At 34.9% G+C, this 24469-nt stretch overlaps 1 protein-coding gene across 1 annotated transcript in view; it reads right to left on the reverse strand.

The window, feature by feature from the left end:
- Nucleotides 1-1896: 1896 nt before the first annotated feature.
- Nucleotides 1897-24469, reverse strand: part of SCN8A (sodium voltage-gated channel alpha subunit 8) — an 83997-nt gene continuing 61424 nt past the window's right edge. Inside the window, exons 22-27 of the mRNA XM_058861144.1 lie at nt 15024-15308; nt 13515-13568; nt 11921-12058; nt 10958-11062; nt 7388-7658; nt 1897-3551 (exon numbers count right to left, since the gene is read on the reverse strand). Of these exons, the coding sequence (XP_058717127.1) occupies nt 2407-3551; nt 7388-7658; nt 10958-11062; nt 11921-12058; nt 13515-13568; nt 15024-15308 (1998 nt within the window). The 3' untranslated portion in view covers nt 1897-2406. The remainder of the gene's footprint in view (nt 3552-7387; nt 7659-10957; nt 11063-11920; nt 12059-13514; nt 13569-15023; nt 15309-24469) is intronic.

Raw genomic sequence — 24469 nt, forward strand, 5'->3', positions numbered from 1 at the left:
AAAGAAAAATCCCCATGGGTGTATGGAAAATTAAAAGTAATTTAAATAAACAGAATTCAGTCATTTCCTTGGTGGGTTCTGCTGGGGGGTTGTCGTTTTTTGGGGAGGATTTTGGGGTGTTTTGGGGCATTTTTGGGAGGATTTTGGGGTATTTTTGGGTATTTTGGGTTGTTTTGGGGTATTTTGGGGTATTTTAGGGTGTTTCGGGGTATTTTAGGGGTATTTTGGGGGGTATTTTGGGGGGTATTTTGGGCTTTTTTGGGCTATTTTTTGGGCTATATTTTTGGGGTATTTTTGGGCTATTTTGGGGTATATTTTGGGGTATTTTGGGGTATTCTGGGGTATTTTGGAGAGGATTTTGGGGTGTTTTGGGCTATTTTGGGCTATTTTAGGGTATATTTTTGGGGTATTTTGGGCTATATTTTTTGGGTATTTTTGGGGTATTTTTTGGCTATTTTGGGGTATATTTTTGGGATATTTTGGGGTCTTCTGGGGTATTTTGGAGAGGATTTTGGGGTGTTTTGGGCTATTTTGGGGTGTTTTGGGCTATTTTGGGCTATTTTGGGGAGTATTTTGGGCTATTTTTTGGGCTATTTTGGGGTATATTTTTGGGTATTTTGGGGGGTATTTTGGGGTGTTTCGGGGTATTTTAGGGTATTTTGGGCTATTTCAGGGTATACTTTTGGGCTATTTTGGGCTATATTTTTTGGGTATTTTTTGGGTATTTTGGGGGTATTTTGGGGTATATTTTTGGGATATTTTTGGGTATTCTGGGGTATTTTGGAGAGGATTTTGGGGTGTTTTGGGCTATTTTTGGGGTATTTTGGGCTATTTTGGGGGCTATTTTGGGGTGTTTCGGGGTATTTTAGGGTATATTTTTGGGGTATATTTTGGGGGTATTTTGGGGGTATTTTGGGGTATTTTGGTTTTTTTGGGATATTTTGGGGTATATTTTGGGGGTATTTTGGGGTATATTTTTGGGATATTTTGGGGTATTCTGGGGTATTTTGGAGAGGATTTTGGGGTGTTTTGGGGTGTTTTGGGCTATTTTTGGGGTATTTTGGGCTATTTTGGGGGGGATTTTTGGGCTATTTTTGGGGTATTTTGGGCTATTTTGGGGGGGATTTTTGGGCTATTTTTGGGGTATTTTGGGCTATTTTGGGGGGGATTTTTGGGCTATTTTTGGGCTATTTTGGGGGGGATTTTGGGGGTATTTTGGGCCATTTTGGGCTATTTTGGTCTATTTCTGGTATTTTTCCCCCCTTTTACCACCACATTGACGGAATATCCCGAAACTGCTGGCGGGCAGGAGCATCTCTGAGCTTTTCTCTCCCAATCCAGTGCAGGGTAAATAAGGGAATGCCGGGGTTTTTATGGCTTGACACACCTGTGAGGACAGGTGAGCGCAGGATTCTCCTGCTCCTGCTTCCTCATGCTCGGTCCCTGCTCGTGCCTTTTCATGCAGAAATCTCTTCCACTCCAAAAAAACAGCGTTTTAATTCATTTTTTTGGGGGGTGTGGGCGGCTCCAGGCTCCCAAACCAAGCCCATGGAGAAAGCAGAATGTAAATAATAATAATAAAATCTCGAATAAATGATGAGGACTCGCTGGGGTTAATGTTTGATTTCATTTGTTTCATTTTTCCTCTTTTTTTTTGTTCTACTTGTTTTAACTCTTTTTTTTTCAATTTTTTTTTCAATTTTTTTCCTTTTTTTTTTGCTGCTTAACTAAATGCAAATCTAATTTTGCGTCAACAAACCCATTAACAACCGCAACTCCTGGCTTTTCTCCCGAGAATAATCAACAAAATGGGAAAAAAAAAAAAACAAACCAAAAATAAAATCCATTTGGGGCTGCTTTGGAAAATACATGAATCCCAGCAGCAGCTTTTGTTTCTCTGTGTGTGTGTTTGTGATTTATTTTGCTTGTTTGTCCTAAGTTGCATTGACTGATGTGGAACATGCAGTATCCACCTGCCCAAACAATAGAAAATCCTTTTTTTTTTTTTTTTTTTGGTGGGTTTTTTTTTTTCCTTTTTTTTTTTTTTGTTATTTTTTTTTTTTTTGTGTTTAAATGTTTGTTTACAGGGTCCTTTAAACAGGTGGTAGGTCACTGCTTTTAGATGCAACGCTGTCACACAGTAAGCAGACTATGTTTGGTATAAGATCTTCAGGTAAGTGTCTCCACAGCTCTTCTGTATTGATATATTTCAAGAAGTTTGTAAACAATTTTTTTGTCTTTTTTTTTTTTTCGCTTGCAAATACTTTAATTCATACAACTCTACTATTTTTTTTTTAAATTAAATTTTTTTTTTTAATTTTTTTTTTTTTCTTTTTAACCTATTTTTTTCTCTCCTCTCTCCCTGTGTGTGTGTGTGTGTGTTTAATGTGGTTTTTTTTGTGTGTCTCAACACTTGTGTTCCCTGTCCTTTTGTCTCTTTGCCTTTTCTCTCCTCCCCTCCTCCGCCCGCTGCTGTTTCTCCTTCTCGGGTTTGGTGACGCTGTCGTAGGAGGGCAGCGAGGCCGTGGAGGGCGTTCCTTCCTTTTTCTCCCGGTTTGCTCCCCCGTTTTCCAGTTTGGAGCCCGCTGGCCTCCGGCTGATGAATCCTCGCCGCGCCAAACGAGCCCTGTAGGCTCTCTGGATCACCACGGCCGACACCTCCTCCTGCTTGCGCCGCAGCGTGGTGGTGATGGGCTCATAAGACACTTTGGAAGGGTTGGAAGCCACGAACCTCTCCTCCATCTGCTGCCTCAGGATGTCCAGCTCCCCGCTGTCCCCCAGCACGCGCTTGGTGAAGGCGAACAGGATGTCCAAGCAGTGGATCCTGTCCCCGCTCACCATGGGCAGGTCCATGGCGATGAGTTCGATGGTGTTGGGTTTGGGGACGCGCAGCGGGTGCTCCAGGGCGTCGGCGAAATCCGCCAGCTTGCTGTACTCGATGAACTGCGTGGCGTCGGGGTCGAACTTCTCCCAGATCTCGTAGAACGTCTCGAAGTCGTCCTCGCTCAGCGGGTCGGCGCTCTCCTCCGTGGCCACGCTGAAGTTCTCCAGGATGATGGCGATGTACATGTTGACCACGATGAGGAAGGAGATGATGATGTAGCTGACGAAGAAGAAGATCCCCACCGAGGGGTTCCCGCAGTCGCCCTTGAAGCCGCTGCCCGGGTGCTCCTTGTCCAGGTCGCAGTCGGGCGGGCGGTTGAGGATGGGCAGCAGGAGCCCGTCCCAGCCCGCTGAGGTGGTGATCTGGAACAAGCAGATCATGCTGTTGCCGAAGGTCTCGAAGTTGAACATGTCGTCGATGCCGGCCTCGTGCTTGACGTAGGCGAAGTTGGACATGCCGAAGATGGAGAAGATGAACATGACCAGGAAGAGCAGGAGGCCGATGTTGAAGAGGGCGGGCAGGGACATCATTAAGGCAAAAAGCAGCGTGCGGATGCCCTTGGCTCCCTTGATCAGGCGCAGGATGCGGCCGATGCGAGCCAGGCGGATGACGCGGAACAGGGTGGGGGACACGAAGTATTTCTCGATGATCTCGGCCAGGAACATCCCTAAAGGACAGAGGAAACCAGTGTGAAGGTGGACAGGCACGGGCTGCTGCTCCCTCTGGGCATGGAGATGGGTGGGACACGTGGTGGGGTTTCATTGGGGGTTGGGAGCAGAGGTGGCACCTTCAGGCAGGTAAATCCTCCTCAAGTGGAGGAGCAGCTCCAACCTCTGCTCCCTGTGGCCAGGCTGAGGGAACAGCTGGAGCTGGGGAAGGGTTGGGAGAGCAGGAAAAGGTTCTCCAGAACTTCAGGGGTGCCCAGAGCCAGGAAAAGTGTTCCTGGAGAGCAGGAAAAGGTTCTCCAGAACTTCAGGGATGCTCAGGGCCAGGCTGAGCTGTGGAAAAGTGTTCCTGGAGAGCAGGAAAAGGTTCTCCAGAACTTCAGGGATGCCCAGAGCCAGGCTGAGGGAACAGCTGGAGCTGGGATGGGCTGGGAGAGCAGGAAAAGGTTCTCCAGAACTTCAGGAGTGCCCAGGACCAGGCTGGAGGAACAGCTGGAGCTGTGGAAAACTGTTCCTGGAGAGCAGGAAAATGTTCTCCAGAACTTCAGGCACTGCCCAGGGCCAGGAAAACTGTTCCTGGAGAGCAGGAAAAGGTTCTCCAGAGCTTCAGGGGTGCTCAGGGCCAGGCTGAGGGAACAGCTGGAGCTGGGATGGGCTGGGAGAGCAGGAAAAGGTTCCCCAGAACTTCAGGAGTGCCCAGGGCCAGGAAAACTGTTCCTGGAGAGCTTGAGAAGGTTCTCCAGAACTTCAGGGGTGCTCAGGGCCAGGCTGAGGGAACAGCTGGAGCTGTGAAAAACTGTTCCTGGAGAGCAGGAAAAGGTTCTCCCAGAACTTCTGCTCCGACCTCTGCTCCCTGTGGCCAGGCTGAGGGAACAGCTGGAGCTGTGACAGGGTTGGGAGAGCAAGAAAAGGTTCTCCAGAACTTCAGGCACTGCCCAGGGCCAGGCTGAGGGAACAGCTGGAGCTGGGGCAGGGTTGGGAGAGCAGGAAAAGGTTCTCCAGAGCTTCAGGGATGCCCAGGACCAGGCTGAGGGAACAGCTGGAGCTGGGATGGGCTGGGAGAGCAGGAAAAGGTTCCCCAGAACTTCAGGAGTGCCCAGGGCCAGGAAAACTGTTCCTGGAGAGCTTGAGAAGGTTCTCCAGAACTTCAGGGGTGCTCAGGGCCAGGCTGAGGGAACAGCTGGAGCTGTGAAAAACTGTTCCTGGAGAGCAGGAAAAGGTTCTCCCAGAACTTCTGCTCCGACCTCTGCTCCCTGTGGCCAGGCTGAGGGAACAGCTGGAGCTGTGACAGGGTTGGGAGAGCAAGAAAAGGTTCTCCAGAACTTCAGGCACTGCCCAGGGCCAGGCTGAGGGAACAGCTGGAGCTGGGGCAGGGTTGGGAGAGCAGGAAAAGGTTCTCCAGAGCTTCAGGGATGCCCAGGACCAGGCTGAGGGAACAGCTGGAGCTGGGATGGGCTGGGAGAGCAGGAAAAGGTTCTCCAGAACTTCAGGGCAGGGTTGGGAGAGCAGGAAAAGGTTCTCCAGAACTTCAGGGATGCCCAGGACCAGGCTGAGGGAACAGCTGGAGCTGGGATGGGCTGGGAGAGCAGGAAAAGGTTCTCCAGAACTTCAGGGATGCTCAGGGCCAGGAAAACTGTTCCTGGAGAGCAGGAAAAGGTTCTCCAGAGCTCCAGGGATGCCCAGGGTCAGGCTGAGGGGGCAGCTGGAGCTGTGACAGGGTTGGAAAGGAGAAAAATGTTCTCCCAGAGCTCCAGGGGTGCTGGGACAGCGCTCCAGGGATTGCTGTGGGGTCTGTGCAGGAGCAGGAGCTGCACTGGATGATCCCTTCCAGCTCAGGACATTCCAGGATTCTGTGATTCAAGGTCCTAACTCAAGGGAGAGGGAAGAGGTTGAGCCAGAGAAGGATTCATCCCTCCTGGACACCGATGATGGAACCTCCTGGGGGTGTCTGCCCCAGGGAGCCAGGCCCCAGACTCAGCCCTGAAGCTGCTAAAAGTGAGATAAACCCGATTTGGAGCAGCAGGAAAAATCTGGGGCTGAGTTTTAGGCTGGGGGATGAGCTGAAGGCTGGAGGTTTGAGTGGTGCCTCACTCCCACTCCTTTGTGAGGTTTATTTTGTGGATTAAACGCTAAAAACCTCAAAACCTGCTGGAGGAAAAGCGAATTTAACACTCAAACGAACCCCAGTGGAGATGGCAAATCCTGTGCTGTGGCAGGAAGCTTTTCCAGAGGTTACTGAGCATTAAAACATCCTGATGAGGTGATCTAAAGTTCAGTTTTAAACACAGAGAAAGCAAATTCCAAATGTTTTACCCCACACAGCTGCAAAGGAAAGTCAGAACAGAGGGAAGGGACATCAGGGCAGACAAATTCCACCACGATCTCCTCCCAAAGCTGGAGGAGAACCTTCAAGAGCTGAAGATCCCTTTCCAAAATGAAGATCCCTTTCCAAAATGAACATCCCTTTCAAAAATGAACATCCCTTTCCAAAATGAAGATCCCTTTCCAAACTGAATATCCCTTTCAAAACTGAATATCCCTTTCAAAACTGAACATCCCTTTCAAAGATGAAGATCCCTTTCCAAAATGAATATTCCTTTCCAAAATGAATATTCCTTTCCAAACTGAACATCCCTTTCAAAGATGAAGATCCCTTTCCAAAATGAAGATCCCTTTCCAAAATGAACATCCCTTTCCAAAATGAATATTCCTTTCCAAACTGAACATCCCTTTCAAAGATGAAGATCCCTTTCCAAAATGAAGATCCCTTTCAAAATGAACATCCCTTTCCAAAATGAATATTCCTTTCCAAACTGAACATCCCTTTCCAAACTGAACATCCCTTTCAAAGATGAAGATCCCTTTCCAAACTGAACATCCCTTTCCAAAATGAAGATCCCTTTCCAAAATGAAGATCCCTTTCCAAACTGAACATCCCTTTCCAAACTGAACATCCCTTTCAAAACTGAACATCCCTTTCCAAAATGAACATCCCTTTCAAAGATGAACATCCCTCTCAAAATGAACATCCCTTTCAAAACTGAAGATCCCTTTCCAAAATGAAGATCCCTCTCAAAACTGAACATCCCTTTCCAAAATGAACATCCCTTTCCAAACTGAATATTCCTTTCCAAACTGAACATCCCTTTCAAAGATGAAGATCCCTTTCCAAAATGAAGATCCCTTTCCAAAATGAACATCCCTTTCAAAGATGAAGATCCCTTTCCAAAATGAAGATCCCTTTCCAAAATGAAGATCCCTCTCAAAAATGAAGATCCCTCTCAAAAATGAAGATCCCTCTCAAAACTGAACATCCCTTTCCAAACTGAACATCCCTTTCCAAAATGAATATTCCTTTCCAAACTGAAGATCCCTTTCCAAAATGAAGATCCCTTTCCAAAATGAAGATCCCTTTCAAAATGAAGATCCCTTTCAAAGATGAAGATCCCTTTCCAAAATGAGCATCCCTTTCCAAACTGAACATCCCTTTCCAAAATGAACATCCCTTTCCAAAATGAATATTCCTTTCCAAACTGAACATCCCTTTCAAAGATGAAGATCCCTTTCCAAACTGAATATCCCTTTCAAAATGAACATCCCTTTCCAAAATGAAGATACCTCTCAAAAATGAAGATCCCTTTCCAAAATGAATATTCCTTTCCAAAATGAACATCCCTTTCAAAGATGAAGATCCCTTTCCAAAATGAAGATCCCTTTCCAAACTGAACATCCCTTTCCAAAATGAACTTTGAAGGATCTTTGAACAAAATGAACAAAATGAACAAAAGGATCTTTGGATCCCTTTCCAAACCCACCTCTCCCCCGGTGCCACACTCACCCACGATGGACAGAATCACCACCACGAAGTCGAAGATGTTCCAGCCGATGGTGAAGTAGTAGTGGCGCAGGGCGAACATCTTGAGCACGCACTCGCAGGTGAAGAAGATGACGAAGACGAAGTTGATCCAGTAGAGGATGTCCTCCATCTGCTTGCTCTGCGTGTCCGTCTCCACCATCATGGTCACCATGTTGAGGCAGATGAGCATCATGATGACGATGTCGAAGGCTTGCTGCGTGACGAAGTCGAAGACGGCGCCTTGGACGCGGTTCTGCGGCGGGGGAGAGACGAGGAGAGGGGTTTGGAGAGGAGAGCGGGGAGGTTTGGGGAGCTCTGGGCTGGGGATGGACCTGAAATGATCCCGTTCCATCTCCCCTGCTCTGTCCAAACTGCCCAGAACCTGCCCAGAACCTGCCCAGAACCTGCCCAGAACCTGCCCAGAACCTGCCCAAAACCTGCCCAGAACCTGCCCAAAACCTGCCCAGAGCCTGCCCAGAGCCTGCCCAGGACCTGCCCAGAACCTGCCCAGAGCCTGCCCAGAGCCTGCCCAGAACCTGCCCAGGACCTGCCCAGAGCCTGCCCAGAACCTGCCCAGAGCCTGCCCAGAGCCTGCCCAGGGTCCAGGAGATCTGGGGACCTCTGCCAGGACCTCCCCAGGAGGAGATTCCTCCAGGAGAGTGGGGAGCTTTGGGGAGCTCTGGGGTGGGGATGGACCTGAAATGATCCTGTTCCACCTCCCCTGCTCTGTCCAACCTGCCCAGAACCTGCCCAGAGCCTGCCCAGAACCTGCCCAGAACCTGCCCAGAACCTGCCCAGAACCTGCCCAGAACCTGCCCAGAGCCTGCCCAGGGTCCAGGAGATCTGGGGACCTCTGCCAGGACCTCTCCAGGAGGAGATTCCTCCAGGAGATCTGGGGACCTCTGCCAGGACCTCCCTGGGAGGAGATTCCTCCAGGAGATCGGGGAGGTTTGGGGAGCTCTGGGCGGGGGATGGACCTGAAATGATCCCGTTCCACCTCCCCTGCTCTGTCCAACCTGCCCAGAGCCTGCCCAGAGCCTGCCCAGAACCTGCCCAGAACCTGCCCAGAACCTGCCCAGAACCTGCCCAGAGCCTGCCCAGAGCCTGCCCAGAACCTGCCCAGAACCTGCCCAGAACCTGCCCAAAACCTGCCCAGAGCCTGCCCAGAACCTGCCCAGAGCCTGCCCAGAAGCTGCCCAGAACCTGCCCAGAACCTGCCCAGAGCCTGCCCAGAGCCTGCCCAGAGCCTGCCCAGAACCTGCCCAGAACCTGCCCAGAACCTGCCCAGAGCCTGCCCAGAACCTGCCCAGAACCTGCCCAGAGCCTGCCCAGAGCCTGCCCAGAACCTGCCCAGAACCTGCCCAGAACCTGCCCAGAGCCTGCCCAGAACCTGCCCAGAACCTGCCCAGAACCTGCCCAAAACCTGCCCAGAACCTGCCCAGAACCTGCCCAGAACCTGCCCAGAACCTGCCCAGGGTCCAGGACCTGCCCAGAACCTGCCCAGAACCTGCCCAGAGCCTGCCCAGAGCCTGCCCAGAACCTGCCCAGAACCTGCCCAGAACCTGCCCAGAGCCTGCCCAGAACCTGCCCAGAACCTGCCCAGAACCTGCCCAGAACCTGCCCAGAACCTGCCCAGGGTCCAGGAGATCTGGGGACCTCTGCCAGGACCTCGCAGGGAGGAGATTCCTCCAGGAGATCGGGGAGGTTTGGGGAGCTCTGGGGTGGGGATGGACCTGAAATGATCCCGTTCCACCTCCCCTGCTCTGTCCAACCTGCCCAGAACCTGCCCAGAGCCTGCCCAGAGCCTGCCCAGAACCTGCCCAGAGCCTGCCCAGAACCTGCCCAGAACCTGCCCAGAACCTGCCCAGAGCCTGCCCAGAACCTGCCCAGAGCCTGCCCAGAACCTGCCCAGAGCCTGCCCAGAACCTGCCCAGAACCTGCCCAGAACCTGCCCAGAACCTGCCCAGAGCCTGCCCAGAACCTGCCCAGAACCTGCCCAGAACCTGCCCAGAACCTGCCCAGAACCTGCCCAGGGTCCAGGACCTGCCCAGAACCTGCCCAGGGTCCAGGAGATCTGGGGACCTCTGCCAGGGCTTCCCCAGGGAGGAGATTCCTCCTGATTCCTGATTCCTGATTCCTCCTGATTCCTCCTGATTCCTCCTCATTCCTGATTCCTCCTGATTCCTCCTGATTCCTCCTGATTCCTCCTGATTCCTCCTGATTCCTCCTGATTCCTGATTCCTCCTGATTCCTGATTCCTCCTGATTCCTCCTGATTCCTCCTCATTCCTCCTGTTGTTGGAATTATTGGAATAATTATTGGAATAATTGTTGGAATTACTGGAATAATTGTTGGAATTATATTGGAATAATTGTTGGAATTATTGGAATAATTGTTGGAATAATTGTTGGAATTATTGGAATAATTGTTGGAATAACTGTTGGAATAATTGTTGGAATTATATTGGAATAATTGTTGGAATTATTGGAATAATTGTTGGAATAATTGTTGGAATTATTGGAATAATTGTTGGAATAACTGTTGGAATAATTGGAATAATTGTTGGAATAATTGTTGGAATTATTGGAATAATTATTGGAATAATTGTTGGAATTATATTGGAATAATTGTTGGAATTACTGGAATAATTATTGGAATAATTGTTGGAATTATTGGAATAATTGTTGGAATTACTGGAATAATTATTGGAATAATTGTTGGAATTATTGGAATAATTGTTGGAATTACTTTAATAATTGTTGGAATAATTGTTGGAATTATTGGAATAATTGTTGGAATAATTGGAATAATTGTTGGAATTATATTGGAATAATTGTTGGAATTATATTGGAATAATTGTTGGAATTACTGGAATAATTATTGGAATAATTGTTGGAATTATTGGAATAATTGTTGGAATTACTGGAATAATTGTTGGAATAACTGTTGGAATAATTGGAATAATTGTTGGAATTACTTTAATAATTGTTGGAATAACTGTTGGAATAATTGGAATAATTGTTGGAATTACTTTAATAATTGTTGGAATAATTGGAATAATTGTTGCAATTACTTTAATAATTGTTGGAATTATTGCAATAATTATTGGAATTATTTGAATAATTGTTGGAATAACTGGAATAATTGTTGGAATTACTTTAATAATTGTTGGAATTATTGCAATAATTATTGGAATTATTGGAATAATTGTTGGAATTATTGCAATAATTGTTGGAATTACTTTAATAATTGTTGGAATTACTTTAATAATTGTTGGAATTACTTTAATAATTGTTGGAATTATATTGGAATAATTGTTGGAATTATTGCAATAATTATTGGAATTATTGGAATAATTGTTGGAATTATTGCAATAATTGTTGGAATTACTTTAATAATTGTTGGAATTATTGCAATAATTGTTGGAATTACTTTAATAATTGTTGGAATTACTTTAATAATTGTTGGAATAATTGGAATAATTCACCAGCCAGGAGAAAATGAATTTTCCTGGAGACAAAAATTCCATTTAAATCTGCTCCCTGCACTCACCAGAGGACGGGGAATGGGTTTTTGAGGTTTCTTGGAGCCCAGTTTTTTCATGGCATTGTAATATTTCTTTTGTTCTTCTGTCATGAAAATGTCTTGACCTCCAAAGTAAAGGAATAAAAAAAAAAAGGAGAATTTGGTTACAATCAGCTCATCAAGAAGGGAAAGGAGTAAAGCCCAGCTGAGAGCTTGGTGGATGTTATTTCAGACAGAAATAATTCACATTAATACCCCAGAGTGCACTGATCTCCCTTTAAAAATGACATTTCTTTCAAAATTTTTAAATTAAAATTTTAAAATTAAAATTTTTAAATTAAAATTTTAAAATTAAAATTTTAATTTTTTTCTTTGAAAATTTTAAAATCAAAATTTTAAATTTTTTTCTTTGAAAATTTTAAAATTAAAATTCTAATTTTTTTCTTTTAAAATTTTAAAATTAAAATTTTAATTTCTTTTTCTTTTAAAAATTTAAAATTAAAATTTTAATTTCTTTTTCTTTTAAAAATTTAAAATCAAAATTTTAAATTTTTTTCTTTTAAAATTTTAGAGGAAATTAAATTAATAATAATAATAATAATAATAATAATAATAATAATAATAATAATAATAATAATAATAATAATAATAATAATAATAATAATAATAATAATAATAATAATATTTAAAGGAAAAGGTGTAAAAAAACCCCCAAAATGCCCCAAAATGAAGCCCAGGGGAAATGCTTGAACAACATTTTGTTGTTTTTTTTTTAGAAAAAGTGTAAAAAAACCCCAAAATGCCCCAAAATATAACCCAGGAAAAATAATTAAAAAACAATTAATCCACCTTGAGCTACATTTTGTGCTCCCTGTTGTGCTCTGCCACCCCTGTGAGGCTCCAAAAAGCCCCAAAAAATTCAGTTTTCTGCCCCAAAAATGATTTTTATTTTGCAGGGAATCCCAGCAATAGCAAACAAAGATCACTTATCTTTTTCTTCTGTTGATTGAAGTTGTCGATGATGACGCCGATGAACAAATTCAGGGTGAAAAAGGACCCGAAGATGATGAAGATGACGAAGTAAATGTACATGTAAATGTTGTCCTCGTACTTGGGTTGCTCTTCTTGCTGAAATGGAGATAAAAAGAGCAAAAAAAAATGAGATTTTTGGAGACCAAAAAATCCAGGCAAAATGAGATTGGTTTTGTGTTTCCAAATTCGAAGATGTTGGGCCAAAAATCCGAATATTTTTACTTTTATATATAAATAATGTTTGTGAATATTATATATTCAATATTTGGAATATTTGTGCCACTTTCCTGGCACGGTGGTACTTGTTTCAAACCTGCATTCAGTGCAGGACAAAAAAAAAAAATCCATTAAAAAATATAAATTTTGTATTAAAAAAAAGCATTTCTAAATTTATAAAAATATTTATAAATTTATAAAAAATATTTATAAAATTATAAAAAATATCTATAAATGTATAAAATATATATAAAAATTTAGAAATAGATATAATTTGATAAAAATATGTATAAATTTATAAAATATATAGATTAATTTATTAAAAATGCATGACTCCTGAAAATTTCCTGAATGAACTCCAACCCAGCCATAATTCCACAATTGGATTCACAATTATGCTCATTTATATAATATCTATAGATGTATATCTATATCTATATCTATATCTATATTTATCTATATTTATCTATATATCTATATATATATCTCTATATTTATCTATATTTATCTATATTTATCTATATATCTATATCTACCTATAGATCTATATCTATATTTATCTATATTTATCTATATATCTATATCTATATATCTATATTTATCTATATTTATCTATATATCTATCTGTATTTATCTATATATTTATCTATATATTTATCTGTATATCTATATCTACATTTATCTATATTTATATCTATATCTATATCTATATCTATATTTATCTATTTATCAATATCTATATATATCTATATTTATCTATATATCTCTATATTTATCTATCTATATTTATATATCTATATCTATATATATCTATATTTATCTATAATCCATATAAAATATATATATATAAATATTATATATATAAATATATATAAAAATATATTTATATATAAATGTATAAATATAAATATATAAATATATAAATATATAAATATATATAAATATAAATATAAATATAAATATATATATATATATATATATATATATATATATATATATATATATATATATATATATATATATAAAAATGTTATATATATATTTATTTATTTATGTCAGATTTATAGGAGACCTTCTGGCTAATTCCTCCCCATCATTTATTCTAATAATTAATTCTATAATTTCACTTTATTCTTTCCTTCACTCCATTTCTACTCCAGCTGAAATAGAACAAAATAAAAAACAACGGAAAAAAAAGCCATTTTTGGGATTTTCTTCAGCATCTTTTAACTCATCACAAAATAAAACCAGTTCTGCAAGTTTTAATTTTGATTTTTAGCAAAGCAAAAGAGCAAAAGGAAATAAAGGGAGGGGAATTTTGGGGTTTTTTTTGTACCTTTCTGGAATCAACAGCTGCGTACATGATGTCCATCCAACCCTTGAATGTAGCCTGGCAAAGAAAAGAAAAGAATTCACCCAAAATATGAGAATGAACCTGAATTGAATGAACCCTGCCACTCTTGATGGTCCTGTAGAATAAACTTTGCTATTATTTAAAGATTTCTCTTTTCATTTCATCTTTTTTCATTTAATAAATATATTTTTTTCAGTTAATAAATCTATTTTTTTCAGTTAATAAATCTATTTTGTTAAGTTAATAAATATTTTTTTTTCAGTTAATAAATCTATTTTTTTCATTTAATAAATCTATTTTTTTCAGTTAATAAATCTATTTTTTTATTTAATAAATATATTGATGGGTCAGATTTGGGTCTGGGAACCCCTGATACCCAGAGCTCTTTAATAAATATAAATATAAATATAAATATAAATATAAATATAAATATAAATATAAATATAAATGTAAATATAAATATATAAAAAGAAAAAGAAAAATGTAAATATAAATATAAAAGAAAATATAAATATATAAGTATGTAAATATGTAAATATATAAATATAAATAAAATTAAATAAAAATAAAATTAAATAAAAATAAAAATATAAATGTAAATATAAAAATAAAAAATATAGATATAAATAAATATTTAAATATATAAATATATAAATATATAAAAAATGTATAAATATATAAATAGAAATATAGAAAAATAAATAATAAATAATAAATAAATATAAATATAGAAAAATATAAATAGAAATATAGAAAAATAAAAATAAAAATATAGAAAATATAAATAAATAAAAATAAAAATATAGAAAAATAAAAATATTTAAATATAGAAAATATAAATATAAATATAGAAAAATAAAAATAGAAATATAGAGAAATAAAAATAAAAATAAAAATATAGAAAAATAAAAATAAAAATAGAAATATAAAAAAAATAAAAATTAAAAAAATAAATAAAAATAAAAAAATTTAAAAATATAAATATAAAAATAAGAATAAAAATATAAAAAATAAAAATAAAAATAAAAATACAAAAATAAAAATAAATAAAAATAAAAATAATTTTAAAAATATAAATATAAAAAAATAAGAATAAAAATATAAAAAATAAAAATAAAAATACAAAAATAAAAATAAATAAAAATAAAAATAAAAATATAAATATATAAAAATAAGAATAAAAATATAAAAAATAAAAATAAAAATAAAAATAAAAATACAAAAATAAAAATAAATAAAAATAAAAATATAAATATATAAAAATAAGAATAAAAATATAAAAAATAAAAATAAAAATAAAAATATAAAAATAAAAATAAAAATAAAAATATAAAAATAAAAATAAAAATATAAAAATAAAAATAAAAATAAAAATAAAAATAAAAATAAAAATAAAGCACCTTCCTATAATCATCCATGATGATGTGAGCTCCTGAACACAAACACCATTTATTTCAGAGTGAGGAAAATCCCTCAACAACCCAAACTCACCACTTGCAGCAGCGCCAGATACCCCGCGCCAACATTGTCAAAGTTAATTTTCACATTCTTCCAGCGGATCTCGGTGGAGTTGGGAGGCATCAGAGCTTCACAGTCGGTCTTGTTGTTAACAACATCAATCTCAAAGCGATGCTCTGCTGTTTCATTAAAGCAGTAATGATATTTCCCGGCAAACAGGTTAACCCCCATAATGCTGAAAATCAGCCAGAAGATAAGGCAGACCAACAAGACATTCATAATGGAAGGGATTGCGCCAACCAAGGCGTTGACAACCACCTGTGTTGGGAGGGGTGGGAAAAAGTTTCAGTATAAAAACACGAGGCAGGAGACAGCGAGCATCACAACAGCTGGTTTTGGGGGGGGAACAGCTGGATTTTGCTCCAGGTAAAAGTTGGAATTGATTCCAAGCTTCAAATTGTGTTTCAGAGCTCTGTTTTCCAAATTAAAACAGGCCACGTTGGTGGGATTTATTTATTTTGTTTATTTATTTTGTTTATTTATTTATTTTGTTGATTTATTTTGTTGATTTATTTTGGTGATTTATTTTGTTGATTTATTTTGTTTAATTTTTTAAAATTTATTTTGTTCTTCAGTAATTCTTTTATCACATTTGAATTGCACAGAGGGACAGGGGGGCTCAGACTCTCACGGATGATCCGAGGACACCGCGGATTTTGCTCCATGTAAAAGTTGGAATTGATTCCAAGCTTCAAATTGTGTTTCAGAGCTCTGTTTTTGACATAAAAACAGGCCATGTTGTTGGGATTTATTTTATTTATTTTGTTGATTTTTTTTGTTGATTTATTTTGTTGATTTATTTTGGGTTTTTTTTTTTATTTATTTTGTTTTTCAGTGATTCTTTGATCTGATTTGAATTGCCCAGAGGGGCTCAGACTCTCACGGATGATCCCAGGACACCTCGGATTTTGCTCCATGTAAAAGTTGGAATTGATTCCAAGCTTCAAATTGTGTTTCAGAGCTCTGTTTTCCAAATTAAAACAGGCCATGTTGGTGGGATCAATTTTGTTTATTTATTTTATTTATTTCGTTGATTTATTTTGTTTATTTATTTGATGATTTATTTTGTTGATTTATTTTGTTGATTTATTTTTTTATTTATTTTGTTGATTTATTTTGTTGATTTATTTTGCTCTTCAGTAATTCTTTGATCTGATTTAAATTGCCCAGAGAGGGGCTCAGACTCTCACAGATGACCCGATGACACCTCAGATTTTGCTCCATGTAAGAAGTCTGAAGTGATTCCAACCTTCAAATTGTGTTTCAGAGCTCTGTTTTCCAAATTAAAACAGGCCATGTTGGTGGGATTTATTTTATTTATTTTGTTTATTTATTTATTTTGTTTATTTATTTATTTATTTATTTAGTTTATTTATTTAGTTTATTTATTTATTTAGTTTATTTATTCTGTTGATTTATTTTGTTGATTTATTTTATTTATTTTGCTCTTCAGTAATTCTTTGATCTGAATTGCCCAGAGGGGCAGGGGGGCTCAGACTCTCACGGATGATCCAAGGACACCTCAGATTTTGCTCCATGTAAAAGTTGGAATTGATTCCAAGCTTCAAATTGTGCTTCAGAGCTCTGTTTTCCAAATTAAAACAGGTCACGTTGTTGGGATCTCTTTTGTTGATTTATTTTATTTATTTTGTTGATTTATTTTGTTGATTTATTTTGTTGATTTATTTTGTTGATTTATTTTATTTATTTTTTTTATTTATTTTGTTGATTTATTTTGTTTATTTATTTTGTGTATTTCTTTTGTTTATTTATTCTGTTGAATTTTTTTTAATTTATTTTGTTCTTCAGTAATTCTTTGATCTGAATTGCCCAGAGGGGCAGGGGGGCTCAGACTCTCACAGATGATCCCAGGACACCTCAGATTTTGCTCCATGTAAAAGTTGGAATTGATTCCAAGCTTCAAATTCTGTTTCAGAGCTCTGAAATAAATTTTTTTTGTTTTTGAAATAAAAACAAGCCATGTTGTTGGGATTTATTCTGTTGATTTATTTTGTTTATTTATTTTGTTGATTTATTTTGTTGATTTTTTTTTAATTTATTTTGCTCTTCAGTAATTCTTTGATCTGATTTGAATTGCCCAGAGAGGGGCTCAGACTCTCATGGATGATCCAAGGACACCTCAGATTTTGCTCCATGTAGAAATTGGAATTGATTCCAAGCTTCAAATTGTGTTTCAGAGCTCTGTTTTCCAAATTAAAACAGCTTGGGATTTATTTTGTTTATTTATTTTATTGATTTATTTTGTTGATTTATTTGGTTGATTTATTTTGTTGATTTTTTTTGTTGATTTATTTTGTTGATTTATTTTGTTTATTTATTTTTGTTGATTTTTTTGTTTATTTATTTTGTTGATTTTTTTTTGTTTATTTTGTTGATTTATTCTGTTGATTTATTTTGTTGATTTCTTTTGTTGATTTATTCTGTTGATTTATTTTGTTGATTTATTTTGTTGATTTATTTTGTTTATTTATTTTGTTGATTCATTTTGTTGATTCATTTTGTTGATTTCTTTTGCTCTTCAGTAATTCTTTGATCAGATTTGAATTGCTCAGACTCTCACGGACGAGAATTTGGAATTTTCTCAAAACCTTTTGCTGGTGAATTCAGGATTTTATCATCCAGGAGCTCCCTCCAACCATTCCCCACATTCAAACCAAGCTGTTTTCACTCCGAGCCTGCTCCTGACCCCACCAAAATCCACAGCAGTGGGGTCAGGAGCCAGCCCAGCATCACTGTGGTCACAATTAAAGCATTAAAAACTAATTAACAACATCCAGATTAAATTGTGAACAAAACAAAGCCACTCGTGTTGTCCCAGGCAGAGCTCAGCATGCACCTGGCAGGCACCTGAGGACACAAAAGCCATGTTCCTTCCTCAAAAATTCACCAAAAACCCACAGGGATGGCTTTTCTCACACCTCATCTCTCCCTAATTCTGATTTTTTAATCTGAAAAGCGTCCCTGGCCAACACAAATGGGAGTTTTTAATAGAGGGGTATTCAGGTTTTGATGGGGATCTCCTAATTAATCTATTCCTTCATTCCTGTGTTCATTCATTAATCTATTCCTTAATTCCTGTGTTCATTTATTAATCTATTCCTTAATTCCTGTGCTCATTTATTAATCTATTCCTTCATTCCTGTGTTCATTTATTAATCTATTCCTTAATTCCTGTGTTCATTTATTAATCTATTCCTTAATTCCTGTGTTCATTTATTAATCTATTCCTTAATTCCTGTGTTCATTCATTAATCTATTCCTTAATTCCTGTGTTCATTCATTAATCTATTCCTTAATAATTCCTGTGTTCATTAATCTATTCCTTAATTCCTGTGTTCATTAATCTATTCCTTAATTCCTGTGTTCATTAATCTATTCCTTAATTCCTGTGTTCATTTGTTAATCTAATCCTTAATTCCTGTGTTCATTCATTAATCTATTCCTTCATTCCTGTGCTCATTAATCTATTCCTTAATTCCTGTGTTCATTTATTAATCTATTCCTTAATTCCTGTGTTCATTCATTAATCTATTCCTTAATTCCTGTGTTCATTTGTTAATCTAATCCTTAATTCCTGTGTTCATTCATTAATCTATTCCTTAATTCCTGTGTCCATTTATTAATTAATCTATTCCTTAATTCCTGTGTTCATTCATTAATCTATTCCTTAATTCCTGTGCTCATTTATTAATCTATTCCTTCATTCCTGTGTTCATTTATTAATCTATTCCTTAATTCCTGTGTTCATTTATTCATCTATTAATCTATTCCTGTGCTCATTTATTAATCTATTCCTTAATTCCTGTGTTCATTCATTAATCTATTCCTTCATTCCTGTGTTCATTTATTAATCTATTCCTTAATTCCTGTGTTCATTTATTAATCTATTCCTTCATTCCTGTGTTCATTCATTAATCTATTCCTTAATTCCTGTGTTCATTTATTAATCTATTCCTTAATAATTCCTGTGTTCATTTATTAATCTATTCCTTAATAATTCCTGTGTTCATTTATTAATCTATTCCTTAATTCCTGTGTTCATTCATTAATCTATTCCTTAATTCCTGTGTTCATTTATTCATCTATTCCCTAATTCCTGTGTTCATTTATTAATCTATTCCTTAATTCCTGTGTTCATTTATTAATCTATTCCTTCATTCCTGTGTTCATTTATTAATCTATTCCTTAATTCCTGTGTTCATTTATTAATCTATTCCTTAATTCCTGTGTTCATTCATTAATCTATTCCTTAATTCCTGTGTTCATTTATTAATCTATTCCTTAATTCCTGTGTTCATTTATTAATCTATTCCTTAATTCCTGTGCTCATTTATTAATCTATTCCTTAATTCCTGTGTTCATTTATTAATCTATTCCTTAATTCCTGTGTTCATTTATTAATCTATGATTTAGATTAATAAATTAACAATATAATAATGTTTAGCCCTTGGTTCTGGAACTGGTGGGGAGCCCCAGGGCTGGGACAGGAGCTCATCCTGGTCCCTTCTCCAGCCACAATTTGGGGTCACTGATATATAATATATATATATGTTTATATATATTTATATAAATATAAATATATATAAATATATATAAATACAAATACACTGATTTATTCCAGCTACTGCAATTTGGGGTCACTGATATATAAAATATAAATACAAATACACTGATTTATTCCAGCTACTGCACTTTGGGGGGTCACTGATATCAAAATATATATAAATATAAATACACTGATTTATTCCAGCTACCACACTTTGGGGTCACTGATATATAAATATATATAAATATAAATATACTGATTTATTCCAGCTACTGCACTTTGGGGGTCACTGATACATAAATATATATAAATATATTTAAATATAAATACAAATACACTGATTTATCCCAGCCACTGCACTTTGGGGGTCACTGATATATAAATATATATAAATATAAATATAAATATATTAAATATATATAAATATATATAAATATAAATACAAATACACTGATTTATTCCAGCTACTGCACTTTGGGGTCACTGATATATAAAATATAAATATAAATATAAATACACTGATTTATTCCAGCTACTGCACTTTGGGGGGTCACTGATATATAAAATATAAATATAAATATAAATACACTGATTTATTCCAGCTACTGCACTTTGGGGGTCACTGATATATAAATATATATAAATATAAATATAAATATATAAAATATATATAAATAAATATAAATACACTGATTTATTCCAGCTACCACACTTTGGGGTCACTGATATATAAATAAATATAAATATAAATATATAATATATATATAAATATATATAAATATAAATATAAATACACTGATTTATTCCAGCTACCACACTTTGGGGTCACTGATATATAAATAAATTTAAATATATAAAATATATATAAATATATATAAATATAAATATAAATACACTGATTTATTCCAGCTACTGCACTTTGGGGGGGTCACTGATATATAAATATATATAAATACAAATATAAATATTTGTATTTATTCCATTATTTGCATATTATTCCAGCTACTGCAATTTGGGGGTCACTGATATATAAATATATATAAATACAAATACACTGATTTATTCCAGCTACTGCACTTTGGGGGGTCACTGATATATAAATATATATAAATATAAATATAAATATATAAAATATATATAAATATATATAAATATAAATATAAATACACTGATTTATTCCAGCTACTGCACTTTGGGGGTCACTGATATATAAATATATATAAATACAAATATAAATATATAAAATATATATAAATAAATATAAATACACTGATTTATTCCAGCTACTGCAATTTGGGGGTCACTGATATATAAATATATATAAACATATATAAATACAAATACAAATACACTGATTTATCCCAGCCACTGCACTTTGGGGGTCACTGATATATAATATATATGATATATATATATTTATATATATATATATAAATATATATAAATAAAAATACACTGATTTATTCCAGCTACTGCACTTTTGGGGGTCACTGATATATAAATATATATAAATATATATAAATATAAATACACTGATTTATTCTAGCTACTGCACTTTGGGGTCACTGATATAGAAAATATAAATATAAATATAAATATAAATATAAATATAAATATACTGATTTATTCTAGCTACCACACTTGGGGGTCACTGATATAGAAAATATAAATATAAATATAGATATAGATATAAATATAAATATAAATATACTGATTTATTCCAGCTACTGCACTTTGGGGGGGTCACTGATATATAAATATATATATATATAAATATAAATACACTGATTTATTCCAGCTACTGCAATTTGGGGTCACTGATATATAAATATATATAAATATAAATATAAAAAATATATATAAATATATATAAATATAAATATAAATACACTGATTTATTCCAGCTCCAAAAAAATAAAAGAGTGAGATCCTGCCCCATCCCTCAGGGTCATTTCTGGTCCCTGGAATGCACAGAACCTTCCAGAAGTTTCCAAAGGAGGAACATGGCTTTTGTGTGCATGCACATCTCACAGCATCACACCCTGACCGAGCTGAGAGCACAGGAAATGCAGATTGCTATGGAGGAGAGAAAAGCAAAGAACTCCAATTTCAGTCTCCAATTGCAAAAATTATTTCAGATCTCAGTTCCCTGCAATTCACAGGAGGGGGAACTGATATTTGTATCCAAAAATAAAAATTTGGTGGAGGTGGCTGATGGTGCTGCACTCCTAAAAAGCAATTTTTGGTGAAAGTCCCCATTTTTTGGTGAAAATCCCCATTTTTTGGTGAAAATCCCCCACTTTAAATGTGAAAATTCCCTGATTGTACACCAGGAATCTTCTCCCCAGCAGGGCTTAAAAACAGCTTTTATTTTCTCCAGGTTTATTATTTATTTTTCTATAGAAATAAAAGCTTTTATTTTCTCCAGGTTTATTATTTATTATTTATTTTTCTATAGAAATAAAAGCTTTTATTTTCTCCAGGTTTATTATTTATTATTTATTGTTAAATAGAAAGAAAATCCATTATTTTCTCCAGGTTTATTATTTATTATTTATTTTTCTATAGAAATAAAAGCTTTTATTTTCTCCAGGTTTATTATTTATTATTTATTTTTCTATAGAAATAAAAGCTTTTATTTTCTCCAGGTTTATTATTTTTTTTTATATAGAAATAAAAGCCTTTATTTTCTCCAAGTTTATTATTTATTTTTCTATAGAAATAAAAGCTTTTATTTTCTCCAGGTTTATTATTTATTTATTTTTCTATAGAAATAAAAGCTTTTATTTTCTCCAGGTTTATTATTTATTATTTCTTTTTCTATAGAAATAAAAGCTTTTATTTTCTCCAGGTTTATTATTTATTATTTCTTTTTCTATAGAAATAAAAGCTTTTATTTTCTCCAGGTTTATTATTTCTTTTTCTATAGAAATAAAAGCTTTTATTTTCTCCAGGTTTATTATTTATTTTTCTATAGAAATAAAAGCTTTTATTTTCTCCAGGTTTATTATTTATTATTTATTATTTATTTTTCTATAGAAATAAAAGCTTTTATTTTCTCCAGGTTTATAATTTATTTTTCTATAGAAATAAAAGCTTTTATTTTCTCCAGGTTTATTATTTATTATTTATTTTTCTATAGAAATAAAAGCTTTTCTTTTCTCCAGGTTTATTATTTATTATTTATTTTTCTATAGAAAGAAAAGCTTTTCTTTTCTCCAGGTTGATTATTTATTATTTATTTTTCTATAGAAATAAAAGCTTTTATTTTCTCCAGGTTTATTATTTATTATTTATTTTTCTATAGAAATAAAAGCTTTTATTTTCTCCAGGTTTATTATTTATTATTTATTTTTCTATAGAAATAAAAGCTTTTATTTTCTCCAGGTTTATTATTTATTATTTATTATTTATTTTTCTATAGAAATAAAAGCTTTTATTTTCTCCAGGTTTATTATTTATTTTTCTATAGAAATAAAAGCCGTTATTTTCTCCAGGTTTATTATTTATTATTTATTTTTCTATAGAAATAAAAGCTTTTATTTTCTCCAGGTTTATTATTTATTTTTCTATAGAAATAAAAGCCGTTATTTTCTCCAGGTTTATTATTTATTATTTATTTTTCTATAGAAATAAAAGCTTTTATTTTCTCCAGGTTTATTATTTATTATTTATTTTTCTATAGAAATAAAAGCCTTTATTTTCTCCAGGTTTATTATTTATTTTTCTATACAAATAAAGGCTTTTATTTTCTCCAGGTTTATTATTTATTTTTCTATAGAAATAAAAGCTTTTATTTTCTCCAGGTTTATTATTTATTATTTCTTTTTCTATAGAAAGAAAAGGTTTTATTTTCTCCAGGTTTATTATTTATTATTTCTTTTTCTATAGAAATAAAAGCTTTTATTTTCTCCAGGTTTATTATTTATTATTTATTTTTCTATAGAAATAAAAGCTTTTATTTTCTCCAGCTTTATTATTTATTTTTCTATAGAAATAAAAGCTTTTATTTTCTCCAGGTTTATTATTTATTATTTATTTTTCTATAGAAATAAAAGCTTTTATTTTCTCCAGGTTTATTATTTATTTCTCTATAGAAATAAAAGCTTTTATTTTCTCCAGGTTTATTATTTATTATTTATTTTTCTATAGAAATAAAAGCTTTTATTTTCTCCAGGTTTATTATTTATTTTTCTATAGAAATAAAAGCTTTTATTTTCTCCAGGTTTATTATTTATTATTTGTTTTTCTATAGAAATAAAAGCTTTTATTTTCTCCAGGTTTATTATTTATTATTTATTTTTCTATAGAAATAAAAGCTTTTATTTTCTCCAGGTTTATTATTTATTTATTTTTCTATAGAAATAAAAGCTTTTATTTTCTCCAGGTTTATTATTTATTTTTATATAGAAATAAAAGCTTTTATTTCCTCCAGGTTTATTATTTATTTTTCTATAGAAATAAAAGCTTTTATTTTCTCCAGGTTTATTATTTATTATTTATTTTTCTATAGAAAGAAAAGCTTTTATTTTCTCCAGGTTTATTATTTATTATTTATTTTTCTATAGAAATAAAAGCTTTTATTTTCTCCAGGTTTATTATTTATTATTTGTTTTTCTATAGAAATAAAAGCTTTTATTTTCTCCAGGTTTATTATTTATTATTTCTTTTTCTATAGAAATAAAAGCCTTTATTTTCTCCAGGTTTATTGATATTTTATTTCAGGTTTAGTGCTAAGCCTGTTCTTTGTCATCAAACTCCTGGGTGGGACCCAAACCCAGCCCAGAAAATAAAAAATCCACCTTTGTGGAACTGGAATTTTATTTCCTTTGTGCCTTTTCTGGGGATTCAG

This window comes from Poecile atricapillus, chromosome 35, assembly GCF_030490865.1.
Source record: "Poecile atricapillus isolate bPoeAtr1 chromosome 35, bPoeAtr1.hap1, whole genome shotgun sequence".
NCBI classification, from domain to species: Eukaryota; Metazoa; Chordata; class Aves; order Passeriformes; family Paridae; genus Poecile; species Poecile atricapillus.